This window comes from Lepidochelys kempii, chromosome 26, assembly GCF_965140265.1.
Source record: "Lepidochelys kempii isolate rLepKem1 chromosome 26, rLepKem1.hap2, whole genome shotgun sequence".
Classification (NCBI taxonomy): Eukaryota; Metazoa; Chordata; order Testudines; family Cheloniidae; genus Lepidochelys; species Lepidochelys kempii.
This window is the reverse complement of record NC_133281.1, coordinates 9249764-9275978: the sequence shown is the minus strand read 5'-3', so window position 1 is coordinate 9275978 and position 26215 is coordinate 9249764. Positions and strand designations below refer to the sequence as shown.

At 43.2% G+C, this 26215-nt stretch overlaps 1 protein-coding gene across 6 annotated transcripts in view; it reads left to right on the top strand.

The window, feature by feature from the left end:
- The window catches only part of LRRTM4 (leucine rich repeat transmembrane neuronal 4), a 405463-nt gene that overhangs the window by 2038 nt on the left and 377210 nt on the right, over window positions 1-26215 (top strand). For 3 of the 6 annotated variants that reach the window (XR_012156304.1, XR_012156305.1, XR_012156303.1), the window contains exons 1-2: window positions 1950-2635; window positions 4754-6300. Coding sequence is in view for 2 of the 6 variants with exons in the window: in XM_073325138.1 (XP_073181239.1) it covers window positions 2632-2635; window positions 4754-6306 (1557 nt within the window). In the remaining 4 variants the exon portion in view is untranslated. Of the gene's footprint in view, window positions 1-1949; window positions 2636-4753; window positions 6350-26215 lie in introns of those variants that run through there. The other 3 variants (XR_012156306.1, XM_073325138.1, XM_073325136.1) reach the window with 2 other exon arrangements.

Genomic DNA, 26215 nt, shown 5'->3' with positions numbered 1-26215 from the left:
GAGGGGGCGGAGGGATAGCTCGGTAGTTTGAGCATTGGCCTGCTAAACGTAGGGTTGTGAGTTCAATCCTTGAGGGGGCCATTTAGGGATCTTGGGCAAAAATTGGGGATTGGTCCTGCTTTGAGCAGGGGTTTGGACTAGATGACCTCCTGAGGTCCCTTCCGACTCCAACTCTGATATTCTGTGACCTCCAGTTAGGCTTAAGTGAAGGCACTTGGTGGGCCTGAGAAGGGAAAGAGCCTGACGACCGAGTGGGTCAGTCCAGGAGGTTGGCAGGTGAGAGATGTGGGAGATCAGGAGATTGAAGGGAAGTCTCTGGGGAAAGCTGGAGAGAGCAGGAAGAGAGAGGAATTACCAGGAAGCCGGTGGATGGCTAGGCTGCTGGCCTTCCTCAGCCAGAGAGCCCGTGCCAGGAGGTTGGAAAGGTCTGGGGGCTAGGAAGCCAGTGGACGGCGAGCCTGCTGACCTTACTGAGCCAAAGAACCCAAAACAAGAGGGTTGGTGCTGGAGGGCTAGGACTCCCAGGCAGGGAGTAACACTAAGGGAATCGCCCTCACAGCCGTCCTGAGTGGGGAGGGGCTGCAGAAACCTGAACCCAGAACAAGGGGTTGGTACTGGAGGGGATTCTCTGAGCAGGGGTAGGACTCACAGGCAGGGAGGTTTGGGGCGGTGGAACGCTATGAGGTGTTTTCCCCAGCAGCAGCAGCCCCAAGTCAGGTCTCCCATGACAAGAGTCATGAGAAAGAAGCGAACCTGGGAGCTCTCAGGAGATAGCCTGGAAAGTGGAGGCCTAGAACAAGGGCAGAGCCTGGGAAGAGACTGGAGATGCACTTTCGGGAGGATGAGCTGGAAATAACGACCTGGGAGGGGGCATGGAAAACTGCTGTGAACATGTCATATTTTGGGAGGGATGGTTTTATCAGGAGAGTTCTGTGGACTACTGAACATGTACAGCAAGACATTATGTCCAGAGACGGGCTTTGTATCAGATACTGAGAAACCGTGATCCTTTCATGCGCAGAAGAAAGGGGAAACGGAAGCAGTCACCCTCATGCTGTGGCACAGGGGGGGCACCCCAGGTGGGGGCCACCCTATGACTCTGTCCCTCCCCTTACATGGAAGGTGTATGAGGCCCTAAGTATACATGGTACACAAAGGGTGGGAGGGGAAACATAGTCACAGAAGTGATGTGCCCAAGGGCACACAGCAGGTCAGTGGCAGAGTTGAGAGTAGGAACCAGGTCTCCTGAGTCCTGGTCCAGTGCCCTATCTGCTGCACCACACTTCTTTTGAATCTGAAAAAGGTATGGGGACGGGGGATAAAGTATAAATAACTATGCATCTCCATCCCTGCACTGGATATTGAACTTTGTATTTTTCTGACAAAAAGCAATTAGCCTAGTTAAGGGGGGGGGGGGGGGGGGAGAGAACATATTTTCAATATATTTACATTGTAATGTGGCACTTTGAATTAAATTCCCTTTATGTGGATGATTGATTTGTATATTTCACAGGCCCTGCCTGGCCCCTTTAAAATCACTTTCATTTTAAATCTCCAAGTATCGCCTCCTCTCCCCTCCCCCACCCCTCTTCTCCTGCTGAATAAAGAAAATAGAACAATTTATAATTTGCACAAGAAAATTTTTCAGGTTAGAAGGATTTTTTTTTTAGAGCATGCAGCTTGCTAAATCTGCAGGAAACAGGTGTTTTATTTAGTCTTTTACAGTCACTGCAAGAAAACCATGGCATAAACATTTAATAATCTAGGCAGGGAGATGGGGTAGGGGGCGGGAGGGGGGAGAAGCAATCTGTGTCTTTAATTTTCTTTTCTGAAAGGGGAAAGTCTGCATAGCAATGACAGGATCACTTGTTCATGCCTTTAATGTGCGATCTGTTTTCTCCAGTGGAGGGCACTCAGTGTATCGCAAACTAGAACATTAGCACCAACAAGCTCCAGAGCATCATCACTCTCTGGAAAGCCTTCTGAATTAGACAAGAGCTGCCTCTCAGCACAGCTACAAAACACTTTAAACCTGACCAGCTAAATGGATAAACCTATCCTGCATAGCTTTTAAACTGGGCTCGTCTTATACAGCACAGGAGGCCTGTCTGCTTCAAGAACTGGAGAGCTGGAAGATGGATTGCTGTGTCTGGGAATGGCAAAAGGCAGCAGAATAAGGGATGCTAGGTACCGGGGAAGATTTTCTTATTCCTCCCAGAGAAGTTAGCTTACCTTCATGGTGCAGATTTTACGTGCAGATTGCCAGTTAATGCTATTTGTCCTCTAAAGACTTACACAATGTCTCTGAGAGCTTAGGGTCCCCCCCATCTCCTCTGTACCCCCATCCCTGGTTCTGTCTTCCCCACCCCCATCCCCTTCCCCATCCCTTCCTTCCCTCATCCCCAAAATTCTTGCCTGTCCTCTCTAGGGAACTTTGTATGGGTTACTGGCAAGCCCGCCGGATGGTGGTGATGTGACGGGCAGCTGTGCTGTGACATGAAGGTTGCAATGGTTTAAAGAAAGGAGACCAATTTAAAAAAAACAAAAACAAAACACAAAAGCAAGAGTGAGACAGAGAGGAGAAAACAGCTGGAGGAAGAAAAAGGGGAAACATCTGTGGATGACAAAAGGATGGGTAAGTGAACTTTTGCTGTATCCTGCTTAGCACAGTTGCAACCGTGCAGTATATTTTTCAGTCAGATTATTTGCTGTTCAAGAGGGAGAACAATCTAAACAGCAGCAGTGCATTTCTTTGCCAGGTGACTCACTGTACTTGCTATTATATTTTTAGATCATGTTTCCCCCTTCTTTCCTCCTGCAGTCTTTTTATATGTAATGAATTAAATGCATGCAGTGAGTTAAGGACTGTACAAAGTACATTCACAATCTATACAACCCACCCACACACCTCTATATACATAGATAAGTACACACACATACACATATATATATATATATATCCATGAGAGTTACACATAGGATTTCTTCTGGATTTATATTCATATTAAATAAGCCTGTAGATCTCCTATGCAGGCTGTCAGGAAGGATGTTTAACACTTTGCAGCTTGTGAGGAGTGTGTGTATATGTGTGTGTGGGGGGAGGGGGGGGAGAACGGGTAATGGATTTTGTTGTATAGGTGGTTTTGAAAAGGCTCACTGGATATCGGAAATGATATCCCTAATGTAGCTGCTAGATTTCCAGCAGTCATTTGCCAGTCTTATTTTTTCAAGTGTGACAGGTTTATTTCCCCCACCCTCACTCCAGTCCATCATAGCTCAAACATATTTCTGGGCTGCTTTTGGCACAAAAGCAATAGTGAAAGATCAGGATTTAAATTAAAAACCTAGCCATTAAAGTGAAAGGCAGAGACACATAGTCAGGGGCTTTTTGGATTAAGAATTCTTGCACTGATTGCCTCTTGGTTTAAAATTGGACCATAAAAGCAAATAACTGCAGCACAGTATTTGAGTGTGTGTGTCTGTGTGTGTGTGAGAGACAGACACGCACACAAATAAGAAAGCTGATGGAAGAAAGCAGCCTAATTGTGAGTAAGATTACAACTCTGGGGAGAGCCGGTGGTCCCAAAATTATTACAGCCTTTGAGAAAGTGTGTGCGCCTCTGTGTGTGTGTGTTGGATTTTCTGAGACGTCTTCTCATGATTATTCAGAGAATGTAGAAAATGTGACTATGCTCCCATAACAGCATTAATACCAAATAACCAATCTGATATCTGAAGTGCAAAATATTAAAATCAGCAGCAGTGAGGTGAGGGATTCAGATTCAAATTTCACTCTTTAAACTTTGTAGTTTTTGCTGCTCTTAAGGCAACATTCCTATATAAGTTTATATATATTTACCTACAGTGTATACAATATACACATATATAGTGTTATAAATTTATAGATAGATATAAGCTACGCCTGAATAAATATGCACGTGTATATATATTTTAATCACAATCATTTTATTATGAAATATCCATGTTACTGTAACGATCAGCATGATATCTGGGTCCGGGACAAATGTTATATGATATAGATACACATCTATGTTTGTGTGACGTGTGCATGTATGGAAATGAGAAGTCACTGAAATGCAGTCTCAGAAGTATTATTCAGAACGCTGTTTGGTAACATCTAATGTTCCATTATGCAATAGAGACACATTATAAAGGCAAGGGACAAAGTTTATTATATATTGACCCACTTGCGGTAGCTCTTATTTTATATTAATTGTTTGGGATTGGACTAAGAAAGATTTACCTGCAGTTGGGTTTATTAAGGACCATTTTACTTGTTGAACTACCAGAAGCTGTCTCTCATTTCCTTTTCCAATAGTACTGTACAGTGAATTCAGCACAGTGACTTGACAAATATGTGTATTGCTAAAGCCTCAGCTTCTAATGATAAGGCTATAGCAGCTACGAAGAGTGCTGATGTACAGGAGAACAAGTGACTAGGAAATGGGTTCCCAGTCATCCTAAGGGGTCATAAATCACACAAAAGTAATTTGAATAACAAGAGCAGTGGGGATGTGAGGGAAGGTAGGATAGAAACTCAAAAAAAAAAAAAAAAAAAAAAAAAACACAGAGAGACATACAACGAACATTGCAAGAAAGGAGCCAAACAGGTTGTCTTCAAATTAACTGTACCACTAATGCCTTAGCAGAAACCCCATTGACGTTAGTAATCTGCTGATGGTTTATTTTAATAGCTTTACACTGGACATTTGTCTTCTTTTTAATATTGTAGGTTTCCATTTAATTAAGCAGCTGAGAGACATGAGTGTGGTGTTCGTGCTACTGCCTACGGTGCTGTTCCTTATGCTCGCAGGGGCTCAGCGAGCTTGCCCCAAGAACTGCAGATGTGATGGCAAAATTGTGTACTGTGAATCGCATGCGTTCAGAGATATCCCTCAGAATATTTCTGGAGGGTCTCAAGGCTTATCGCTACGGTACAACAGCATCCAGAAGCTTAAATCAAATCAGTTTGCAGGCCTGAATCAGCTCATATGGCTTTATCTTGACCACAATTACATCAGCTCCGTGGACGAGGATGCGTTTCAGGGGATCCGTCGGCTGAAGGAATTAATTCTGAGCTCCAACAAAATTACCCATCTGCACAACAAAACATTTCACCCGGTCCCCAATCTCCGCAATCTGGACCTTTCTTACAACAAGTTGCAGGTGTTGCAATCTGAGCAATTTAAGGGCCTTCGCAAACTCTTGATCTTGCACTTGCGGTCAAACTCGTTGAAAACTGTGCCAATCAGAGTTTTTCAAGACTGCCGAAATCTCGATTTTCTGGATTTGGGCTACAACCGTCTGCGGAGCTTATCCCGTAATGCTTTCGCTGGCCTCTTGAAGCTCACAGAGCTCCACTTGGAGCACAATCAGTTTTCGAAGATCAACTTTGCCCACTTTCCACGCCTCTTCAACCTCCGCTCCATTTATTTGCAATGGAATAGGATCCGGTCTCTTAACCAAGGGCTAACATGGACTTGGAGTTCCTTGCACAACTTGGATTTATCGGGGAATGACATCACTGGGATAGAACCTGGGACCTTCAAATGCCTGCCCAACCTGCAAAAGCTGAACTTGGATTCCAACAAACTCACCAACATCTCTCAGGAGACTGTCAATGCGTGGATCTCGCTAATATCCATCACTCTGTCCGGAAATATGTGGGAATGTACTCGAAGCATTTGCCCTCTTGTTACTTGGCTTAAGAATTTCAAGGGAAATAAAGAAAGCACTATGATATGCGCGGGCCCTAAGCAAATCCAGGGCGAAAAGGTGGGCGATGCTGTGGAAACATATAATATCTGTGCCGAAATCCAGGTTGTGGTCACTGAAAGATCATACCAGCCACCTAAAACTCCCCAGAGACCTCTCTTTATCCCCAAACCTACCATTTCCAAACTGGAAAACAATCAAATGACCTCTGTGATACCCACTCCTTCTCCAGACTTACCTACGCCTGGAGCAGAACCAGAGTATGAGCATGTTTCCTTTCATAAAATCATTGCTGGGAGTGTTGCCCTCTTTCTTTCAGTGGCTATGATATTGTTGGTTATCTACGTGTCTTGGAAGCGGTACCCAGCCAGCATGAAGCAACTGCAGCAACACACTCTCATGAAGAGGCGCAGGAAAAAGGCCAGAGAGTCCGAAAGGCAAATGAACTCCCCTTTACAGGAGTATTACGTGGACTACAAGCCGACAAACTCTGAGACCATGGATGTATCTGTTAATGGATCTGGGCCCTGCACATATACCATCTCTGGCTCCAGGGAATGTGAGGTATGAACCATGATCCTCCTAAAACCATTTCAGCTGCTGAGAAGGAGAGGTAAATGTTTGAAGCTCTTGAGGTGTTTCTAATCACAAGAAAGATTAATGAGCCTTTTTGCTTTTGGGTTTGCTCAGTGTGAAAGGTTATTTAATTAAATTACAACAATCAGGGAAGTGACGGCTATTTTCAACAGTTTAAACTTGAGAGAAGTTCATTCAAGGATGAGATTAAGTTGGAATAAACAGCCATGTTAAAGGCATATGAGGCCTGATTCTCCTCTTGCATGTAGCCCTTTTACACTGGTGTAACTCTATTGGCTTTACGAGAGTCACTCCCCAATTGGAGGGGATTAAGGCCCCTGCTATTTAAGAGAGTGCAGATAGACTAGTAGTATTAAACAAGTGTTTATATCAGAGTTTATGCCAGATCACATCACAAAAATGGACTCATAAAGATGATGCTGTTTAAACTTGTTACTAGCATTTCCACATTTGGTCCCTGATTCAGCAAACCACGTAAGCACAATGGCACCATTATAGTTAAGCACTGCTTTGCTGAATAATGATGGATTTAAGCACTTGTTTATGTGCTTTGCTGAACTGGGGTCGTGAAGAAGACCCAAGTCAAAAGATACGTTTGCAAGTGCCTGATATTTTTGCCATAAACTTTCAGTGGATACGCCTCAATTGTGGTCAAGAGAGTTGTACCCTCTTACGCCAGGTGTCACTTGGGTTCTGAGTGTTTGGTAGATACAGGCAGGAATAGCCATCATTGTCTGGTCCCAGGTTCTTTAACTTTGTCAGCTTAAAGTTGGTCTGTCAGACATTTTCTGTAACTATTTGAACGTGGATAAATAGAAAGGGGGGTTGCTTTTGATCACCACTGCTCATTTATACACGGTAAAAAGGATTTCTGCAATTACAGTGTGTCCTATGAGCAACTAATACTCGGTAACTTAATGTTGTGTGCGCTCTGCTGGTATTAAAACAATGGTGGCCCATTGTTGTTATGGAGATCCGAACAGGAAACGTTAAGTGTGTATTGTGCCTGATTCACATCCCTCATATTTCCACTGACGTCAGTGGGTCAGGTTGAAATCAGAAGACAGTTTGGCCAGTCTCTTTGAAAACCAGACATGTTTAAAGATTAAGGCCAAGTATTTTTTAAAGTCGATAGTGATTTTGGTTGCCAACTGGAGGTACTTTCCAAGGGCCTGATTTTTAGAGGCTAGTTATTCCACACTTTCTGGAAATAGCGCCCCTTTATGGTGTCTCAAGTTGGCATCCAAAATCACCACTTGCTTTTGGAACATGTTGGCCTAAAAGAGGCTGATGAGAAAATGTGAAAGGCTGTGATTTGTGGGTATTTTTCTTAGAGCAACATCCCTGTTGAAAATGAATGACCTGTTACATCCGTCACTGCCATCAAAAGTAATTGAGAAAGAAGGTGCAAATTCTGCTGCCAGCAACACCGGTGGAAAACAACTGAAGTCAATGGAATTACTCTGGGTTTACACTGGGGGCACTGGGAGTGCAATTTGACTCACAAGGTCTAATTCTGTTCTCATGCAGGTTTTATACCTGTGTAGTTCCATTAACTTCAGTGACGTTCCTTTTTATTTACACCAGAGTAACTCAGAGGAGAATTAGGTCCCTCTAAGGCATGATTCAAAGCCTATTGAAATCAAAGGAACTACTGTAATGGCGTCAGTGCATAGAAGATGCTATCTATATTTTAGGTTTGAAAATAAATTATACTGGTGTGAAATCATGGCATCCAAACTGAAAGGTGTGGGTCTTCTCTGGGCAATTTACACAGTGTTTATATGGCATAATTTCTTCATGCTGCAGTTGACCTTAATGCAAAATTAAAGGCTGAGTCAGGCCACAGTGAGGCTGCTATAAGCCAAACAGAGGTCACCTGCTTGCAATACATTGTTTTAGTATCTGTTTGATACAATTGATTGCTTTGCTAAAAAAAAAAAAAAAAAAAATTAAGCAAGATTTTCAAACCATTTGCCTTGCCAGTGTTTCTTATAAAAGATGGCAAAGGCAACATAACTTTTGACAACACATTTTCAAATCTTATCCTGCAGTTAGAAGGCATTGATAACTGAATGTTCCTAATCAAACTATAGACATTCAGAGGCATAGAAGCAGAGATGGCATTTAATTGGGACATTTGCACTCTCTTTAAATGCAGTCTCACATAGTGAGCTAGATTTTCAGCTGCTGAAAGTCAATGTAGCTCCCCTGCCCACAGTAGAACTACAAACGTTTTCATCCGATGAGGATCTGGCGCTGTAACTTTTCTGTTTTAGTTACGAGAGAATGTTTTGAGCCCTAAATGTGTGCACTGGAGAAGTGTAGATTTATTGGACCAGATTCAGGATGTGACCTATAGTTTTCCATTTGGATATAAGATAGGGTAGGACCTCTATGAATATTATGTTCTTCGGGCTGAATTTTGCTCTGTTAAACCATTGCAAATCTGGAATAACCAGTAAGTTCTGATTTGAACCAATGTAAGTGGGAGCAGAATTTGGCTCTATATATCGAGGACCATTTAAATGGAAGTCAGGGCTTACAAGGGCAAGAGGGAAAATGCTAGCCGGCTATAGCCAGTGTTTCCTGCTTAGTTGGGTGAGTGATATTTTTTACCACTAAATAACAATCCAGTCTTGAAGAATATTGAAGAGGAAAAGTGCAGAGGAGAATCCAGGGTCAGTTTGGTAGAGGAACTATCTACAGGCCAGACCCTAGCTGATGTAAATTGGTGTGGTTCCAATAACTTCAGTGGAGCTAGGCTGAAAATCTTGCCCTGCGTTCATGGTGAGACTTGTTATTTCAGCCAGGGTTGACCGCAGTTAATCACAGGGTTGACCGAAGTTAATCACATGGGTCATGATCTTCCAAAGACATTAATAACCTTTGTTCATGTGAACGGTCCTATTCTCAATCTCTCCTTAAAGCTCACTTGTGCTGTGATACTAACAACACACTAGACAATGGCTGGGCAACTGGTGTGTGGCAGCCGCTGCTTTTCCTGCTACTCACTAATGTCTTGCTGTTGTCATGGGCTCCAACTCTCTGTTTCTTACATCTCTTCTTGTAGCTATTGTCTCTCGTCCTATACTTGGATTGTGAGTGGTTTGGGGTAGGGGCTGCCTTTGTGTTATTGCCTAAGTTGCGCCTAGTGCCCTGGAGCACCATTCTCTGACTTCAGGTGCTACTGCAATGCAAATATTAAATAATAATTTGCTTCAGTGCTTCTACTCATGTGAGTAAAGTTAAGCATGTGCATGTTGGCAAGGTTCAGGCTATAGACTGTGTATTCTGTGGGCCTGATAATCAGCTGGTGTTAATCAGTGAATCTACATTGAAATCCATGAAGCTACTTCAATTTACAGTTGCTGGGAATCTGGCCTTGTATTTGCACAATGACTTCCTGAACACTCGCTGTTTCAGTGCAGAAGTCTCAGGGAGACATTAAAGCACCTGATCATCGAAGACACATGTAGCCTCCATAAGCCCTTCCTCGGCTTGGATTTAACATTCTTCGTCTCCATAGCTACCAGGTTCCATTTGTAGAAGGGTAGATATGCACCATGCAGTACTTATAAATTGGAAATAAAAATCACAGTATATTAAGCAATAAAAGGTTTCATAATTGGGGGGAAATGGGAATGGAATATATGATTAATAATTAAATACTCAGGCAGATATATTTCTGAAAGGGTCCCTATTTTGTAAGGGAGAGAGAGTCATAAATCAGAGCTATCATTTCCCACAGGTCTGACTGGCTCATTCCATGTGCCCAAGCTCAGCTTTCGCGAAGAAGAAAGATTTAGCGGGAAAAGAAGGTCAAGCTCTCATAATAAAGTGCTAGTATTTTGAAGGACACATTGAAGTTGCTCAACGTTTTTTTTATTGATTTTACTATTTTTTTCCTTTAAATCTTTGTCTGCCTCCAAAAACCCTTAAAAGCAAAAGCAACCATCTCCGCACTTGAAAAAATGTGTGTGCTGCAGGAAGGAAATGATGAATTAATGACCTCGTTGCATTATAACCCGGGGAATGTGCTGGCATGTTCTAACAGTGGGAGTTAGAAGATGATTTCCAAGACTGGGCTAGGGTTGTATAGGCTCTGTCGGGTCACCTATTGCTTTTGCTGTACGGATCCCATAATTAGACGTACCCAGCTAGACTACAGATACAGATGCCATATTTCCTCATACATAACTGGCAGTGACACAAGGCACCTGGGTACTCATTTAGGCCCTAACGTAGCAGAGCAATTAAGCAGATCAGGAGATGCATTGACTCCAGCAGGACTATTCACACCCTTAAAGCAGCTCATGTTCTTAAGTGGTCTACGGAATCAGGACCGTATCCTGTAAATAGGGGAATAAATTGCATGGCCACATTTTCAAAATGGCCTTTTTTTGTTTAAGTGAAACAAGGAGAATTTTACCTCCGGTTTTACAAATATAGAGCCAAATTCAAACCTCTTATAAATGGGTGAAACTCCACCGGGATCAATGGTGTATAATTGGTTACACCTGGCCCAAAGTGTTCCACTTAGCTGTCTGGCAAGGCTTATGATTTTGGCTCCTACCACTCTGTTAGCAGACTGCAGCTAGCTTCCTTTGGCATTTGCGTTGAACACCTGTGTGTGCACATACTTCATCTCTCTCATTTGTACGCCACTGTTCACACCTCTACAGTGAAAAGGCATTTTTCTCAGCCAAACTGTGTTATGATGCACATAGAATCATAGAAGATCAGGGTTGGAAGGGACCTCAGGAGGTCATCTACTCCAACCCCCTGCTCAAAGCAGGACCAATCCCCAACTAAATCATCCCAGCCAGGGCTTTGTCAAGTCTGACCTTAAAAATATCTAAGGAAGGAGATTCCACCACCTCCCTAGGTAACGCATTCCAGTGTTTCACCACCCTCCTAGTGAAAAAGTGTTTCCTAATATCCAACCTAAACCTCCCCCACTGCAGCTTGAGACCATTGCTCCTTGTTCTGTCATCAGCTACCACTGAGAACAGTCTAGATCCATCCTCTTTGGAACCCCCTTTCAGGTAGTTGAAAGCAGCTATCAAATCCCCCCTCACTTTTCTCTTCCACAGACGAAACAATCCCAGTTCCCTCAGCCTCTCCTCATAAGTCATGTGTTCCAGTCCCCTAATCATTTTTGTTGCCCTCCGTTGGACTCTTTCCAATTTTTCCACATAACATAACATGCCCCATGCAAATGCACATTGAGATGGAACCCTGCTACAAAAAAACAAAACAAAAAACCCACTTCTAGCAGAAGTTTCTTCACCTACTGATCCTCACCCCCATGCAGGTACTTAACACAAGGCCTATGCGCTGGTTAAGTTACATTTTAGCCCTGGAAATAGGCCAGCTATTGGGACATAAGTGATGTATGCAGGCCTAGTGCAGGACTTCTGTGGAGGAATAAGTTCATGGAGGGAGAGGTTCATCATTTGCTATTTGCAGGGATGGTGTCCGTAGCCTTTGTTTGCCAGAAGTTGCGAATGGGCAATAAGGGATGGATCACGTGATGATGACCTGTTCTGTTCATTTCCTCTGGAGCACCTGGCCTTGGCCAGTGTCAGAAGACAGGATACTGGGCTAGATGGACCTTTGGTCTGACCCAGTATGGCCATTCCTATGTTCTTATGAATAAATTTAACCTTTAATAACCAACTTAATTTTGGCTAGCAAAAACCTCTGTGAAGACTAAAGAACCTTATTTTTAAAGATAAGTTTAAGTTCTTATGTAAAAATAGCCTCATCAGGTCTGCCCCCCGTGTGAGAGACCTATCTGCTTTCTTTGGTGACAAAACCGAGACTTTACTGCTTTTTACTCCCATTAGCCATGCAAAGGTAATGCAGCTATAACTGAGTGAACTTGAGTCTAGTTCAAATTCATAGAATATCAAGGTTGGAAGGGACCTCAGGAGGTCATCTAGTCCAACCCTCTGCTCAAAATTCTTGTGCATCTTCAAGAGAGATGTTCCTGGAGTTCCAGTGAGGTAGATGATCTTATTCCATTCTTCTTCTTAGCATATGTGCAACGTGCCTCAGCTGACACGTGACCAGGATTCATCACCAAATTTAGTCGGTTGGAGCATTAGCTTGCCTGGGCTGGGTACTGACAGGGAGTGAGACGTGAACACTGATCCATGTCCCTCCTTATCCCATTGAAGGCACATAGGATGACTTAAGTGTCACTAGGGGAATAATTTGAAGATCCTGGGATCACATGGTAGGAAATAAGGGTTTCATTTGGCCTGCACAACATACGGTGATGTCCGAGAAGGGAAGAACCCAACTTGACTTATGAATCTCAGGGCAAGTTTGCGAGGCTGCAGTTGTATATATTTTCACTGTAAACTGAGCACAGCTGATTTGAAAAGCATTGAGCTGTAATTGACTTAGAACCCCACAATGCCACTTTTACACATTCTCTTTGCAGTCTAACCACATTTCATCAGTTGACAAACAAGGCCACCTGTTCAGGTAGAAGAACATCATCTGCATTATGCTCCTGTGCCTTTCACTGGAGTGAAAGCCAAGCCATTTGTCATTTTCAATGATATATACTAAATCAGTCACATTATATAATACTCATCCAGAATTTCACCTCTTCTACTCTTGCTATTGGACAAGGATAGACCTACTAAAGGAATCTTAATGTATGCGCACCAGTTGAGACACTATGGGCCTGTGCCTTTTAAGAGTAATTTAGAAGGAAATGTTGACATACTAGTGACATTTACTAGCTATTTATTTAAGCACCAACAATGTTCATATAACACACAAATATTAAGGTAACCTATTACAGGCTAAGGTTGTAATTCTGCAAAGATTTTAATGTGTGCTTAACTTGGCATCAGTGAGATTGCTCACATATATCATGGGAAATATGTGCCTTTGTAGGATCATGGCATAAAACAGAGAGAAAATGGAACACAATGGAAAACCCCAAGAAGGGAATAACTTGTAGGGCTTTAAACAATTGTTGCTCTTATTTCTTGTTTGTTTGCTTCTTGTGGAGGGACTCTTTAGCAAGGGTTTGACTGCAGAGAGAATAGTGGCTTGGGGAAGTGGGACAAGAAGGGTATTCCATACCTAAAGAATGGCATAGAAATGAGAGGGTCAAGAGATGACTGAATCAAGGAGGCTGCCATTGTTAGCACCGAAACCCTTTGAAGGCATCATTCTAGATACGGCCAAAGATAATGATTCCCTTTATGATTAGTATTTGTTGAAGTATCTGAGAATGGACATAATGAATTTAGGTTCCTTGCACCCCTGTTCAACTGTTGTGCTTCCTGGTCTTTTTCTGCTAATTATGGTTAGGCTGCCATCTTACCCACTGCATGTGTCATGTTCACCAGTACAAATGGTGAACCTTCACTTCCTGCTAAATGCAGATGCTCCTGAAAAGGCTCTGTGTTTGCATGAGGAAATCGAATGGGGAGAAAGGTAATGTGGTTTTCTTTCATGAAATATTTCCCATGGAAAATGTTTCAATGTATAAGTGCTGGATTGTATGAAGGAGGTGAGAATTTTTAATGTTGTAGGGTACAGCAGCAGGCAGACGACGTCAAGCTCAAAGCGGTTGGAAGGTTGTCTGAGTGAAGACAGGGTAAGTCTTGGAAAGATCCTCGGGATTTGGCCCAGTTGTAGGAATTGGTGCTTTGAGAAAGGAAGCCAATGCGTTATAATGTCAACAAAACACGAGAGAGGGATCTGTAGTTATACATGCTGTGGGCCAAATATTTAAGTGCTCAGTGTTTACAAATGTGGCCATGTTTTTAAATGAGCTCAGCTCCTGTTTAAGCATCATAGTAAGTGGCTAGATTTTCAAAAGCATCATCATGCTTCTGACAGTCTGGCCATATGTACTAGGTTGGCAGCTTCTGGATGTAGAACTGTCTTGAGAATCATATTAGGTCCTTGTTTAGGTATTTAAGTGGGAGCTGAACCTTCTAAAAATCTGGGCCAAACTGTGTGCACTGCTGAGCCCCTGGAAATCCCACTCTGTTGTTCGTTTCCTTTTGTATAAATCTGAATGAAAAACGGGGGTCTGAAATGATGGGGCCTTCAATTGCAAAGAAGAGTTGCTTGGGTTTTTTTAAAGAGTAAATGCATGAGGAGAAGTAGCTCAAGGTGGTGTCCCATGGCAGACTCCTCTCTGCCTCTTCCCACAGGAAAAGGCCTGATACTACAGACATCATCCAGTAGAGAGATCATTTCTCAGTGGTGATGCTCTGGAGAGAAGACCATGGCACTTTACATGGGCCCTGTTAGCAAGGTATATGAGCACCTCATGGTATTTAATCTCACAACATCCGTGTGAGGGAGGCCAGTGCTATTCTCCCCATTTTACAGATGGAGAATTGAGGCACACCGTGACTTGCCCAAGTTCCTACAGGAAGCCTGTGGTGGAGCAAGGAATTTGAACCTAGGTGTCCCAAGTCCATGGTGTACCCTAACCACTGGGCAACCCTTTCTGTCTAACCACGTTGCATCTGATAAGCTCTTGCCAATATTTAATCAATCAGAGGTTGATAATTAAATAACCTGCAGCTCTCAAAGTGCACCAAATCCTACCTTACTTATAAAACACTCCTGCACTGGTCAGAGGAAAATCACGGGTGTGGTTTCTCTTCCTATAATCATCCCCCCTCTTAGTATTAGAAATACCACGTGTGTTTTATACATGGTAAGGACTGATGAAACAGATAGGACACTGTATTGGAAAAGCTTTGTCCAAGAAGAAAAATACTTGCACTCCTATTATAATCACCCATGAAAAATCCCTGTGTTGGTGGAATTGTGCAGCTTGCCCTCTTCCTCTCTCACATCCTTTTCTCTCTTCCCCTTCTTCTCCCTCTGCTGCAGCCTGTGATGTGCTGCCAGTATTTTAACTATTTTTTTTTTCCATTTTAAGCCCATGATGCAGCTCAGGCTAGAGGGAAAATGTTCACAGAAGAAGGGTGAAATTTGTGGAACCTATGAGTTTGTTTTTCCCTTGAAAAATAAAAATGCTTTCTGTAAAGAATGCAAACAAGCTCATTAGCACGTGTCCTGTGGCTGGAAATATTGTTCAGTTGTAGTTCTTGAATAACATACAGGGCCTGACACTCTCTGACACTACGGCTTGTTTGCTCCGCATTGCTCCTGCCAGCGTGAGGTGAATTTAAATGTAATTTACACCCACTGTACAGCTTCTGTACATTGCTAGTGAGGTGTAAAGGGGGCTCGGTGTCAATGAGAATAAGGCCTATTGAGTATAGCTCAGAGTTTGACTTCTGGAGTGAGGAGATGTGGCTTACAGTCGTCATAGGAGGATCAGGAGAGTTGTCCTTCCCAGGAATGTTTTTTGAGATTTTCTGGAACTCTCTACAATCTGTACCATGCCAAAGGCTAACGTTTGCCTCTCATAGAGTGGCAAGGATGATTGTGTGTTACAGACTAGACAAGTGTATGCTGCATCCTTCCTTTTTTTTGGCTGGTCCACTGGAAGAGAAGTCTGTTGCCGGCACCCAGTGCCGAGAGGCTGAACAACAGCTTGAGTGGTTTGTTATCCGGTGTGCTACACCCAAGTCTACGACGATTTCCGATTGAGAGAGTTAGTTCTATAGCTCAAGTGGTAAAGATCTGTGCTAAGTTGCTGAAGGTCTGGGTTTCAGACCTTTCTCATGATCCAGGTAGGGTGGTCATTAGTATCCAAAGTGAGGCTGCACTCCACTGGTGATAAAGAAAGTGCCCAACCTTGCCTTCAAAATAGTGGTGAAGTTTTAACAGGGTCACATTTCTGCTGACGCCCTGAGCATCGAGGACTGGAACACGGACAGTAGAGTTCTGTTGTTGCCGTGATTGGGGCCTTGCCTTTCTCAGGAAAATGAGAAAACCAAATCCAACTGAAGGTTACCTTCATGTTATCCCCAGGTACCATTCCCATCTGATGATCGCAGAGTAGGTCTTCCAAATGAGGGATGCAACAGTGGTGTTCCAGCAAAGGTCTCCAAAACAGCAGCCACAACAGAGCACTGAGGGCCACTTGGAAATGGGCTATTAACTGGCTACTATTTCTGACTGAGATAATTTTGAGATTCCCATCTAAAACTCTGACTCTGAGTGACCGTTGTCCACGTGCTGTCTTTCTTTACATGAATGTGTGATGCTGTCCTAGTAGATGGGTCCCTTATCCTCTGTGTCCAGCTAAAGAACCTTTCTTCTAACTCATGGAGTAGTCATGTGACTTTTGAAGCTGAGACTCTAGGGTTCAAATCTCAGCTCTGCATGTGTGTGATAATTATCTATTGATCAATATCTGTAAATCATAACCCGTAGGAGTTACAGGCTTGAGTTACACAGAATAAATCTGTGATCAGTCCTCCATATTATAGATAAACATTTTGACATGAAAAATCCCTGTATGCTTTGTTTACAGCACCATTGACTTCCTGGTACTTGGTCATTTCAAGCCAGGTATTTTAGGACTGAACACAGATGGGTTGCAGTGGTAAACATTTCAGACACTAATCAGCTTTTATCACATCTGTCTGTGCTGCAGCCAAATAAGCTAGATTGCTTGTAGCCCTCCCTGTGTATATCAAAAAACAAAATGGATCAATTCCCAGGGAATTCCTAGGAGCTCCTGCCACTTTACCTAGCAGCGAGTTTACAGTTATCCAAGACCTGGAGTGTGGGGGCTGGGGAGTATTAGCCTATGTGGGTGGACTCTGTAATGAATTAGTTTTGCCTTGTTACCATGAAGCTGTGTGGGGAGAATGCACAAAGTGGAAAGCTCTAACTGCTGAAGATCTCAGCAGTATTCTTGCCAGGCTGTCTCTGAAAAGAAGGCACTGTGTATGCATGTCCAAGATGAGGGAAGGATGGAAAGGCCCAGGAGATAATGATGATCTATAATCAGCTACCGTGCCTGTGCTGTAGGGCCCTGGGCAATTGCCCTGCTTCCTACCCCCTACCGCTGACCCGGGCTTTTAATCTTCTGAATATGCAGAAAAACAGTTGTTGTGGCACTGGTGGGCCATAGAACTTTTATAGCCTGTTGGAGGGGCTCAGAAAGAAAAAGGTTGAAAACCCCTGATGTAGCCATACACTGAAATGTTGTTGGGTAGGACACGGGAAGTTCATAGTGATTAAAAATGCACTAAATCCTCTCTAAAAGCTTTGTGATTTAAGTCAGTATCTCTGATGTCAAGATGAGTTCACCTATACAATGGTTCTTAATAGCATCATCTGAACTTGTTGGAAAGTTCTGTGTAGTTTAAAGGGGAAAAAAACCACTGAAAACTGGATTGGGGGATGCTTTCTAAGCATTGCGTTAAAGTGGTTTCATTCGAACAAGGTAAAGTAAAAGAAAAAATACCTCAGTCTTTAAAAGTATGACAGCTACAAATATTAAAGTCCCTGGGAATAATGAGGACTAAATATGTATTTGCCATGTCGACCACTGGTTCTCAAACAGAGGTTTGGGGCCCCCCTGGGGGGGGGGGCACGAGCTGGTTTCGGGGCGTCCGCAAAGCATGGCTGGCATTAGACGTGCTAGGGCCCAGGGCCGAAAGCTGAAACCCCACCATACAGGACTGCAGCCCGGGGCCCTGAGCTCCAGCACCTGGGGCTGAAGCCTGAGCAACTTAGTTTCATGGCGCCCTTTGTGGCGTGGTCCCATGGGCAGTTGCCCTGCTTCCTATCCCTTCATGCTAGCCGTAGCTTTTACATAGAGAAAAACAATTGTTGTGGCACAGGCGGGCTCTGGAGTTTGTTTAGCATGTTGAGGGGGGGCCTCAGAAAGGAAAAGGCTGAGAACTCCTGATATAGACGGTCTCAGCACAGAGAGGAAGGACCCTGGGGCCGTGAAGTCTGAACTGCCTTTGACAAGCGACTCTTTTGAGTGAGGCAAGGGGCATGTTGGCAAGACTTTTGTGTGGATTCTTGACCTAGTCGTTGCCCATTTTGTATCTGTTCTATAGCTATAAATTACCTACTTTTTGATATAGTACTTTTTATTTGTAGCTTTCAAAGCACTTTATTTTAGGTAAGTAGCATTATCCCCATTTTATACAAAAGGAAAACTGGGGCACAGAAGTGATACTTGCCGACTGTTACCGAGCAGGCTAGTGGCAGGACTGGAAATAGAGCTCAGTGCTCTTCGGTCATAGACCAGAGTCCTGTCTACCACCTCTTTAGTCTCAAGGCCTGACTACTTGTCTCCTTTCACTAATTCTGTATTCAGTTAAAGATAAAGAAACAAAGAAAGGTCTTTCTAAATTATTTCTTTGATCAGTGATGTACAAAACAAATTCCTTTTCCATTAAATAACACTGACATATGTTACATCTTCCTAATCGAGATGGTTCTAGGCCAAAACCCTACATTCAAGCGTTCCCAAACTGTGAGGAGTTTGTCAGGAAGAATCAAGAACTCAGGTCATGGGCGTTTGGCTCTTGGATCTGCCATTGACCTGCACCATAACTCACTTCTTGTCCATGCTTCTGTTTCTCCTCCCACCCTTTGTCTTATCTATGAAAATTGAGCTTTTTGCAGCAGGGACTCTCTTATTATGTGTTTCTACAGCACCGACAACAGTGGGGCTCCAATCTTGGCTGGAACTTCTAGGCACTTCTGTGGTACGGGTAATAATCATCCAGGCCTGGCCCCATCACATTACTGACTCCTTGTTCTTCATCCAAGGGTGTGCCTACACTATGGTTAGACATCGGTGGCTGGCCTGTGCCAGCTGACTTGGGCTTACGGGACTTGGGCCGCAAAGCTTTTTAATTGTAGACATTTTGACTCAATAGCCTGCTTTTACTTTATACTACCATCTGCTACAAAGCGATAACGACTAGTTTTAAGTCAAGCTTGAAGGTGAAAGCTTGGGGGTAAGGGGAGAAGTTAAGTGTTACGTTCCATCCTCTAGTCCCCTCTGCTGAAAACAAGCAAGGAATTGGCAAGATGCTTCCAGATGTTCTTTCAGTGTGGTGTCGCTCCCCCATCTCCAGGTGCAGCATCTCTGAGTGCTGATCTCCAGTGGAACCCTACTAGTCCAACTACTCTCCAACTGATAATTTTGCTTACTTAAATCATGGCTAACTGATATGAGATTTTTTTCCCCCTATCCACTCTAACCCCCTTATTTATCTGAGTGCTTTTGATATGAAATATAGGGTTGAACTTTGAGAATATGTGTGTTGACTGTGGTCCTCCTTAAAATAAACAAAACGAATCTTTTCAGTTGCCTGACAGATGGATCGATCCTTCATTACCAAGGTTTGCTGGGTAATATTCTATGGCCCATGTTATGCAGGAAATTAGACTAGATGATCCTAGTAGCCTTAACAATCTAGCTAGGTTTCTTTCCCTCTTTCTCGGTGAAATGCAAGTGCATGGAGCATAGTCATTTAATTCTTTCTTTCTTTCTTTCTTTCTTTCTTTCTTTCTTTCTTTCTTTCTTTCTTTCTTTCTTTCTTTCTTTCTTTCTTTCTTTCTTTCTTTCTTTCTTTCTTTCTTTCTTTCTTTCTTTCTTTCTTTCTTTCTTTCTTTCTTTCTTTCTTTCTTTCTTTCTTTCTTTCTTTCTTTAAATGTCTCCCTACTCTATAGTATCTGAGTGCTTCCTAATGATTTAAAAATGGAAATTAAAATAACTGTCTTTCTTCCTTGTCAGTCTGTGGGAGAAAGAGCTTCATTTGTCGGTAGGGAATTTTATTGTTTGTCTTGTCTGTGTGCATGTAAATAAGTGTTCTCTGTGTGAGAAGAACGAAATGAGGGAAAGGTAAACTGAACAACTGAGTTTTGATTTTGATTCTTACATTGTCGAGTTCTATTGTCATGCAGTTTGTCTCTATACTAGTTTAAACAACACTACAGAATGTTATAGACTCCTAGACTTCAAGGTCAGAAGGGACCTTCGTGATCATCTAGTTTGACCTCGTGCACATTGCAGGCCATAGAACCTCACCCACTTCTAACCTCTGGCTGAGTTACTGAAGTCCTCAAATCATGGGTTAAAGATTTCAAGTTACAGAGAATTCACCATTTACACTCGTTTAAACCTGCAAGTAACCCATGCCCCATGCTACAGAGGAAGGCAAAAAAAAAAACCAAAACAAAACCCAGGGTCTCAGCCAATCTGACCTGGGGGAAAATTCCTTCCTGACCCCAAATATGGTGATCAGTTAGACCCTGAGGGATGTGGGCAAGACCCACCAGCCAGACACTTGGGAAAGAATTCTCTGCAGTAGCTCAGAGTCCTCCCCATCTAGTGTCCCATCTCTATCAGTTGGGGATTATTTTTGCTTCTGGCAGTTGCCAATGGGCTACATGCCATTGTAGGCAATCTCATCATACTATCCCCTCTACAAACGTATCAAGCTCAATCGTGAATCCAGTTAGACTTTTTTTTCCCCACTGCTCCCCTTGGAAGGCTGTTCCAGAGCTTCACTGCTCAGATAGTTAGAAACCTTCGCCTGATTTGCAAGTTTTTAAGTGTCTGTGCTGAATGTTACATTTATTGTGGGTGTGTTGTGTGTCCTTGACTTCACTGCAAAGGGCAGAACACAGATCCAGTGTGCAAAAATTTTCAAGTACGATCAATAGGTTTAACACAGTGGTTTTCCACCTTTTTTTTTTCATTTAGTAATACATTTTCATTCCCTAATACATTTTGAACGGAGGTGTGGACAACCTTTGGAAATCTTAGACGTAGACTGCAGACCCCCATGTTGAAAACCACTGATATAATATATTTTCAGAAAAGCACATTGTATGATCTTATTAAAAGAGACCTTCATCCAGAGTTTATGCAAAGACAATGAGACAAAAAATAATGAAATTTCTGCCCTAAGCCGGGTTATATCTCACATACACTCTACCCATTTCAATAAACAAGCCACTGGATTGAAATTCTTTAGTTCAGAAGAAAGAGACTCCTCAGATGCTATTTAACAAGCCTGCAATAGAAAGTTAATAAAAAAGGGAGAAACGAGTTTAAGCACTGCACAAAAACTCCATATAATCATATTATTTTTATTTTTATTACCATTACTATTAAGGTACTGACTAAAAGCTCCAGCTGAAATCATTGAACTAGGCACTGTACAAACATGTAATAAGAGCGCATTGGAGCACTGACGATCTGCGTAAACAAGAATGACACAGGATGGGAAGGGAAACGGACACACGAGGTAATGTGATTTGTCCAGCGTGACACAACAGCTCAGTGGGAGAACCAGGAATAGAACCCAACTTTTCAGAGACCTTTTCCAGTGCCTTAGCCGAGGGACCACTCTGCTTTTCACACTTGTATGTCCATTGAACTTGTTTAATTGAAGGTCCATCCCACAACTGGGACCAAGACAAATTGGAGGATTGGACCAAAAGAAATCTGATGAGGTTCAACAAGGACAAGTGCATAGTCCTGCACTTAGGACGGAAGAATCCAATACATCGCTACAGACTAGGGACCGAATGGCTCGGCAGCAGTTCTGCAGAAAAGGACCTAGGGGTTACAGTGGATGAGAAGCTGGATATGAGTCAACAGTGTGCCCTTGTTGCCAAGAAGGCCAATGGCATTTTGGGGTGTATAAGTAGGGGCATAGTGAGCAGATCGAGGGACGTGATCGTCCCCCTCTATTTGACATTGGTGAGGCCTCATCTGGAGTACTGTGTCCAGTTTTGGGCCCCACGCTACAAGAAGGATGTGGAAAAATTGGAGAGAGTCCAGCGAAGGGCAACAAAAATGATTAGGGGTCTGGAACACATGACTTATGAGGAGAGGCTGAGGGAACTGGGATTGTTTAGTCTGGGGAAGAGAAGAATGAAGGGGGATTTGATAGCTGCTTTTAACTACCTGAGAGGTGGATCCAAAGAGGATGGATCTAGACTATTCTCAGTGATAGCAGATGACAGGACAAGGAGTAATGGTCTCAAGTTGCAGTGGGGGAGATTTAGGTTGGATATTAGGAAAAACTTTTTCACTAGGAAGGTGGTGAAACACTGGAATGCGTTGCCTAGGGAGGTGGTGGAATCCCCTTCCTTAGAAGTTTTTAAGGTCAGGCTTGACAAAGCCCTGGCTGGGATGGTTTACTTGAGGATTGGTCCTGCTCTGGGCGGGGGGTTGGACTGGATGGCCTCCGGAGGTCCCTTCCAGTTCTGATATTCTATGATTCTATGAAATGGGATGGAAGTAAGATGGGGAAATAAAGACAGAGTATCAGAGGGTGGTGAAGCACTGGAATGGTTTACCTAGGGAGATGGTGGAATCTCCATCCTTAAACGTTTTTAAGGTCAGGCTTGACAGAGCCCTGGCTGGGATGATTTAGTTGGGGTTGGTCCTGCTTTGAGAAGGGGGTTGGACTAGATGACCTCCGGAGGTCCCTTCCAACCCTAATATTCTATGATTCTATGATTGCAGAGAGTCAGCACAAGGGCTATTTGTCACTGGAGTGGTGCCTGTCAAGCCCTCTTCACAAAGGTGAATTTCACTCAGAACACCTTGCTTCTCACTTTATCCTAACCCTGATTTTTCCAGATATTGTAGACATGTACAGCACCTTTGCTAGATTTGAGCTGTTTTCCCTTTTTCTCAAACTTGGTTCTCATTTTTAAAAATAGCTCTCCCTTATACTTGAAGACCTCCAAAATCCCAAATGCCTGTTCAGTGCTCTGAGTCGTTACTATCGATCCGTCGAATTATCATTGTGCCTTGATGGATGATTTAAAAGAAACCAGGGCCAGCAAATTCCTGCCCTGGTTCCACTAGCGTTTGTTAATGTTTTAAATTATCATGAATCTGAAATGTGCTACTTTTAAAATTTAGAGTGATGTGATTGCCTGAAGCCTCTCCATGTGTTAATTAAATCATCATAATTGTAGTTTCTAGAGACTGACAGGTTATAAATAGTCTATACCCGCCTCCCCAAAGCAATTTGGTATGAATGACAAGTAAAACTACTATTGTTTAAACTGTACATCAGACACGAGTCCTTCCGATTTTAGACTCTATATCTTGACTGTTATTTCATTGTCCTGAAATAATCAACGGTGCCTTTCTTAAAGGCTGGGCAATTACATTGTTCTTTATGGACATTATGCAAAATGAGGCAACTTATGTTCAGGGTCAACGTCATCCATTTAATTTGACAGGTTGTATGATGAGAAGAACTGAGGATCAGGATTTCACAGGCAGGTTCCTCTACCCAAGAAGGGACCTAATCCAACCCGTTGTAAATGGCAGAGAAGGAACCATCATTCTAAGCAAATTAGTAAATAGACTAGAAACAAGTAGGAGCTTCTATCCTCCTCATCTTCTTTTCCAGGGAAGACAGAATGGTAGAGTTACATGAAACCCAAGCAGCTTTGGTTGGCATGGGGTATCGTGACAATCACTGTGCAAAGTTTTTCCTTCACTTTTGATCCATATTGATTTTCACCATATCATTTTATCTAGAGTAGGTGAGAAAGCACTGAAAAGTATAATTGCTTCGAACATGAGCTTTCAGCACATGTTCTATGCCTTGCCACCCACAGTCATTTGACAAATGCCAGTTAGAATCTTAGAAGCCACAGTGCTATGGATTAGGTGGATGATGCCAAAACTGTTTTGCTGACATGCCTGGTAGGTTTTTGCTGAACAGTGTTGTACAGACACTTGTACCCCATAGGGATAGCTTGCCTTTATTATATTCAACAATAATGGAAGGAACCTACAGGCCTGTATCCTGTAAGACATTGGCCTCAGCACTTAGCATAAGGCTTGAGGCCTATGGATTTTGGCATAGATAAATGACCCAATGGTAACACCTAAGTTTTGGAGAACTGGAAATAGAGTGTAAGGGGCATTTTGTGCATAATGGCATCATCATCCAACTACAGAAACATGAGCTAACACCAGCTTTTGGAAAGTTTGGGAAAGAACATCCAACCACAAGCATGCCATGGCAACGGATTGACATGTGATGATAAATTCAGAACATTAATATACTAGCGTATAGTATAAAAGTTGCATCCTAGCCTGCGGGCAGTAGGGGAGAGAGATGTAGCCTGTCGGAGGTGCCAGAATGTTGGCCACTGGTGGTGAGGGGGAAGGTGATGGGGATGAAGAAGATGTGGCGAACATTTCAGTTTGTGCTGCAAGGGATGGTGTGAGGATATGGAGGTGCAGATGTACATTCTGTAGTATCTCTACCTACCTTCCTGAGTCGGAGTGTTTGTGACTGTGCTAAATGTATTTATCAACTATTTGTAAATAGAGAAGAGTTCCTATTGTGTGAGTGTTGCAAGTGTGCACACCGGGGCTCCCAGCTATATAATAATTTGAATAATACTGGGCCTGGTCTTGGGATGTGAACCTGTCAAGCCTCAAAGTGATAACTGGGGATTCTTAAGTAATCAATACAATTAATATATAATCTATAGGTCAGGCCACAGTGGCTAGATCAAAAAATTGCAAAGTAACACAAGGCAACTTGCCACGTGCCTCGGAGATTAATTCTGAGCTCTAGGCTTGAATTCATGGAATAAATTAGGGCCACATTTTAGTGCCTTGCTGTGGCCCTTTTTGCCACTCCAATGGTGAAAAGTAACCATAAAGCTGGCTTAATTTGTCATTTCAGAGTTTACCCATTCAGGGGCATGACCAGAACATCTTGCCTGTATAAAGGACCGTCCAGGGACATTACCCGCCAGCATAAGTTAGAGCAGCCAGGTAGGAGGAGGAGGACAAAGCTCTCTAAGGGTTAAAGCCCTCCATTCAGTTGCCTGTGCATCTCACCTAATGTTCAGAGTATTATAGGTTTCCACAGCTTTACCTGCAAACCAAGCACAAGGTTAGCTGGGGGGAGGGGGCAGCGATTACCAACCCAGGAGAAGTGATATGATGGAAGGCACGTGCCGTGAGGCTTTTGGTCTGCTGACTCTTACGGAATTGAAACTACTGGGAGCTGGTGTGAAAATCAGCTGTAATGTAGCTCCCCTGCCTTTGGTCAAGATAAAAATGAGTGAAGGTCTGTTGGAGATCCCTAACCTGTCATGTTCAACACACGCTCATTCTGGAAGAGTGGCCATTGCAGGGATCTTCTGACTGAATGTGCCTTGCTTATTACGTCTCTCAGCAGGCGAGTGACCCTTTCCCATCCCCTCGTCACTTCACTTGTAGAATTATGCATAAGTTTTGCTAGGAATCCTGGAACTGTCACTTGAGTATTCTATTCTTCTGCCAAACTGGAAGCCTATCCCTGTGCTTAGTGAACCCAGCCTTGGTAATATGTCTCGGCTTGATGAGAGAGCAGGCACAACTCTGCAGTTTCCGCTGTTTATGCTGTGGGGCTGAACCACAGTTGGTCCAGACTGGAAGATGTTTGGGGATAAAGGTGCACAGGGGCGTGTTATCTTCTTCGGGAAAACTTCGTGCAAAGCTGGAGTGGGATGGTGTATATTCACCATAGCGCCACACCTGTCCCACTAACTCCTCCCCCAGAGCTGCCTCGTCTCTACCCCCTCCCTCAGCATGGATCGCAGATCCTATGGAGAGGGCTCAGTAAGGTCACTGATTGTGCCACAACCTTTCTGTCCATGTCCAGAGGATACCCTCTATTTGTGGACCTGGAAGGCAGCATGGTGCAAAACATTGACTGAGACCTGAGGTTTATTCCAGCTGCTGCCATTAGCCTGCAGTATGAGTTTGGCCAAATCATGTCAGGGTAAACTTTCAAAAGCACAAATGGGAGTTAGGTGCCCAACTCCCATGGACTTTCAATGGGACTTTGCTATTTAGACTATTTCTATTGACAATAGCAACCAAGAGACATGAATAAGAGAATATCTTCCATTATCCATTACATCTAATTAAGACCAAAAGAGGGGA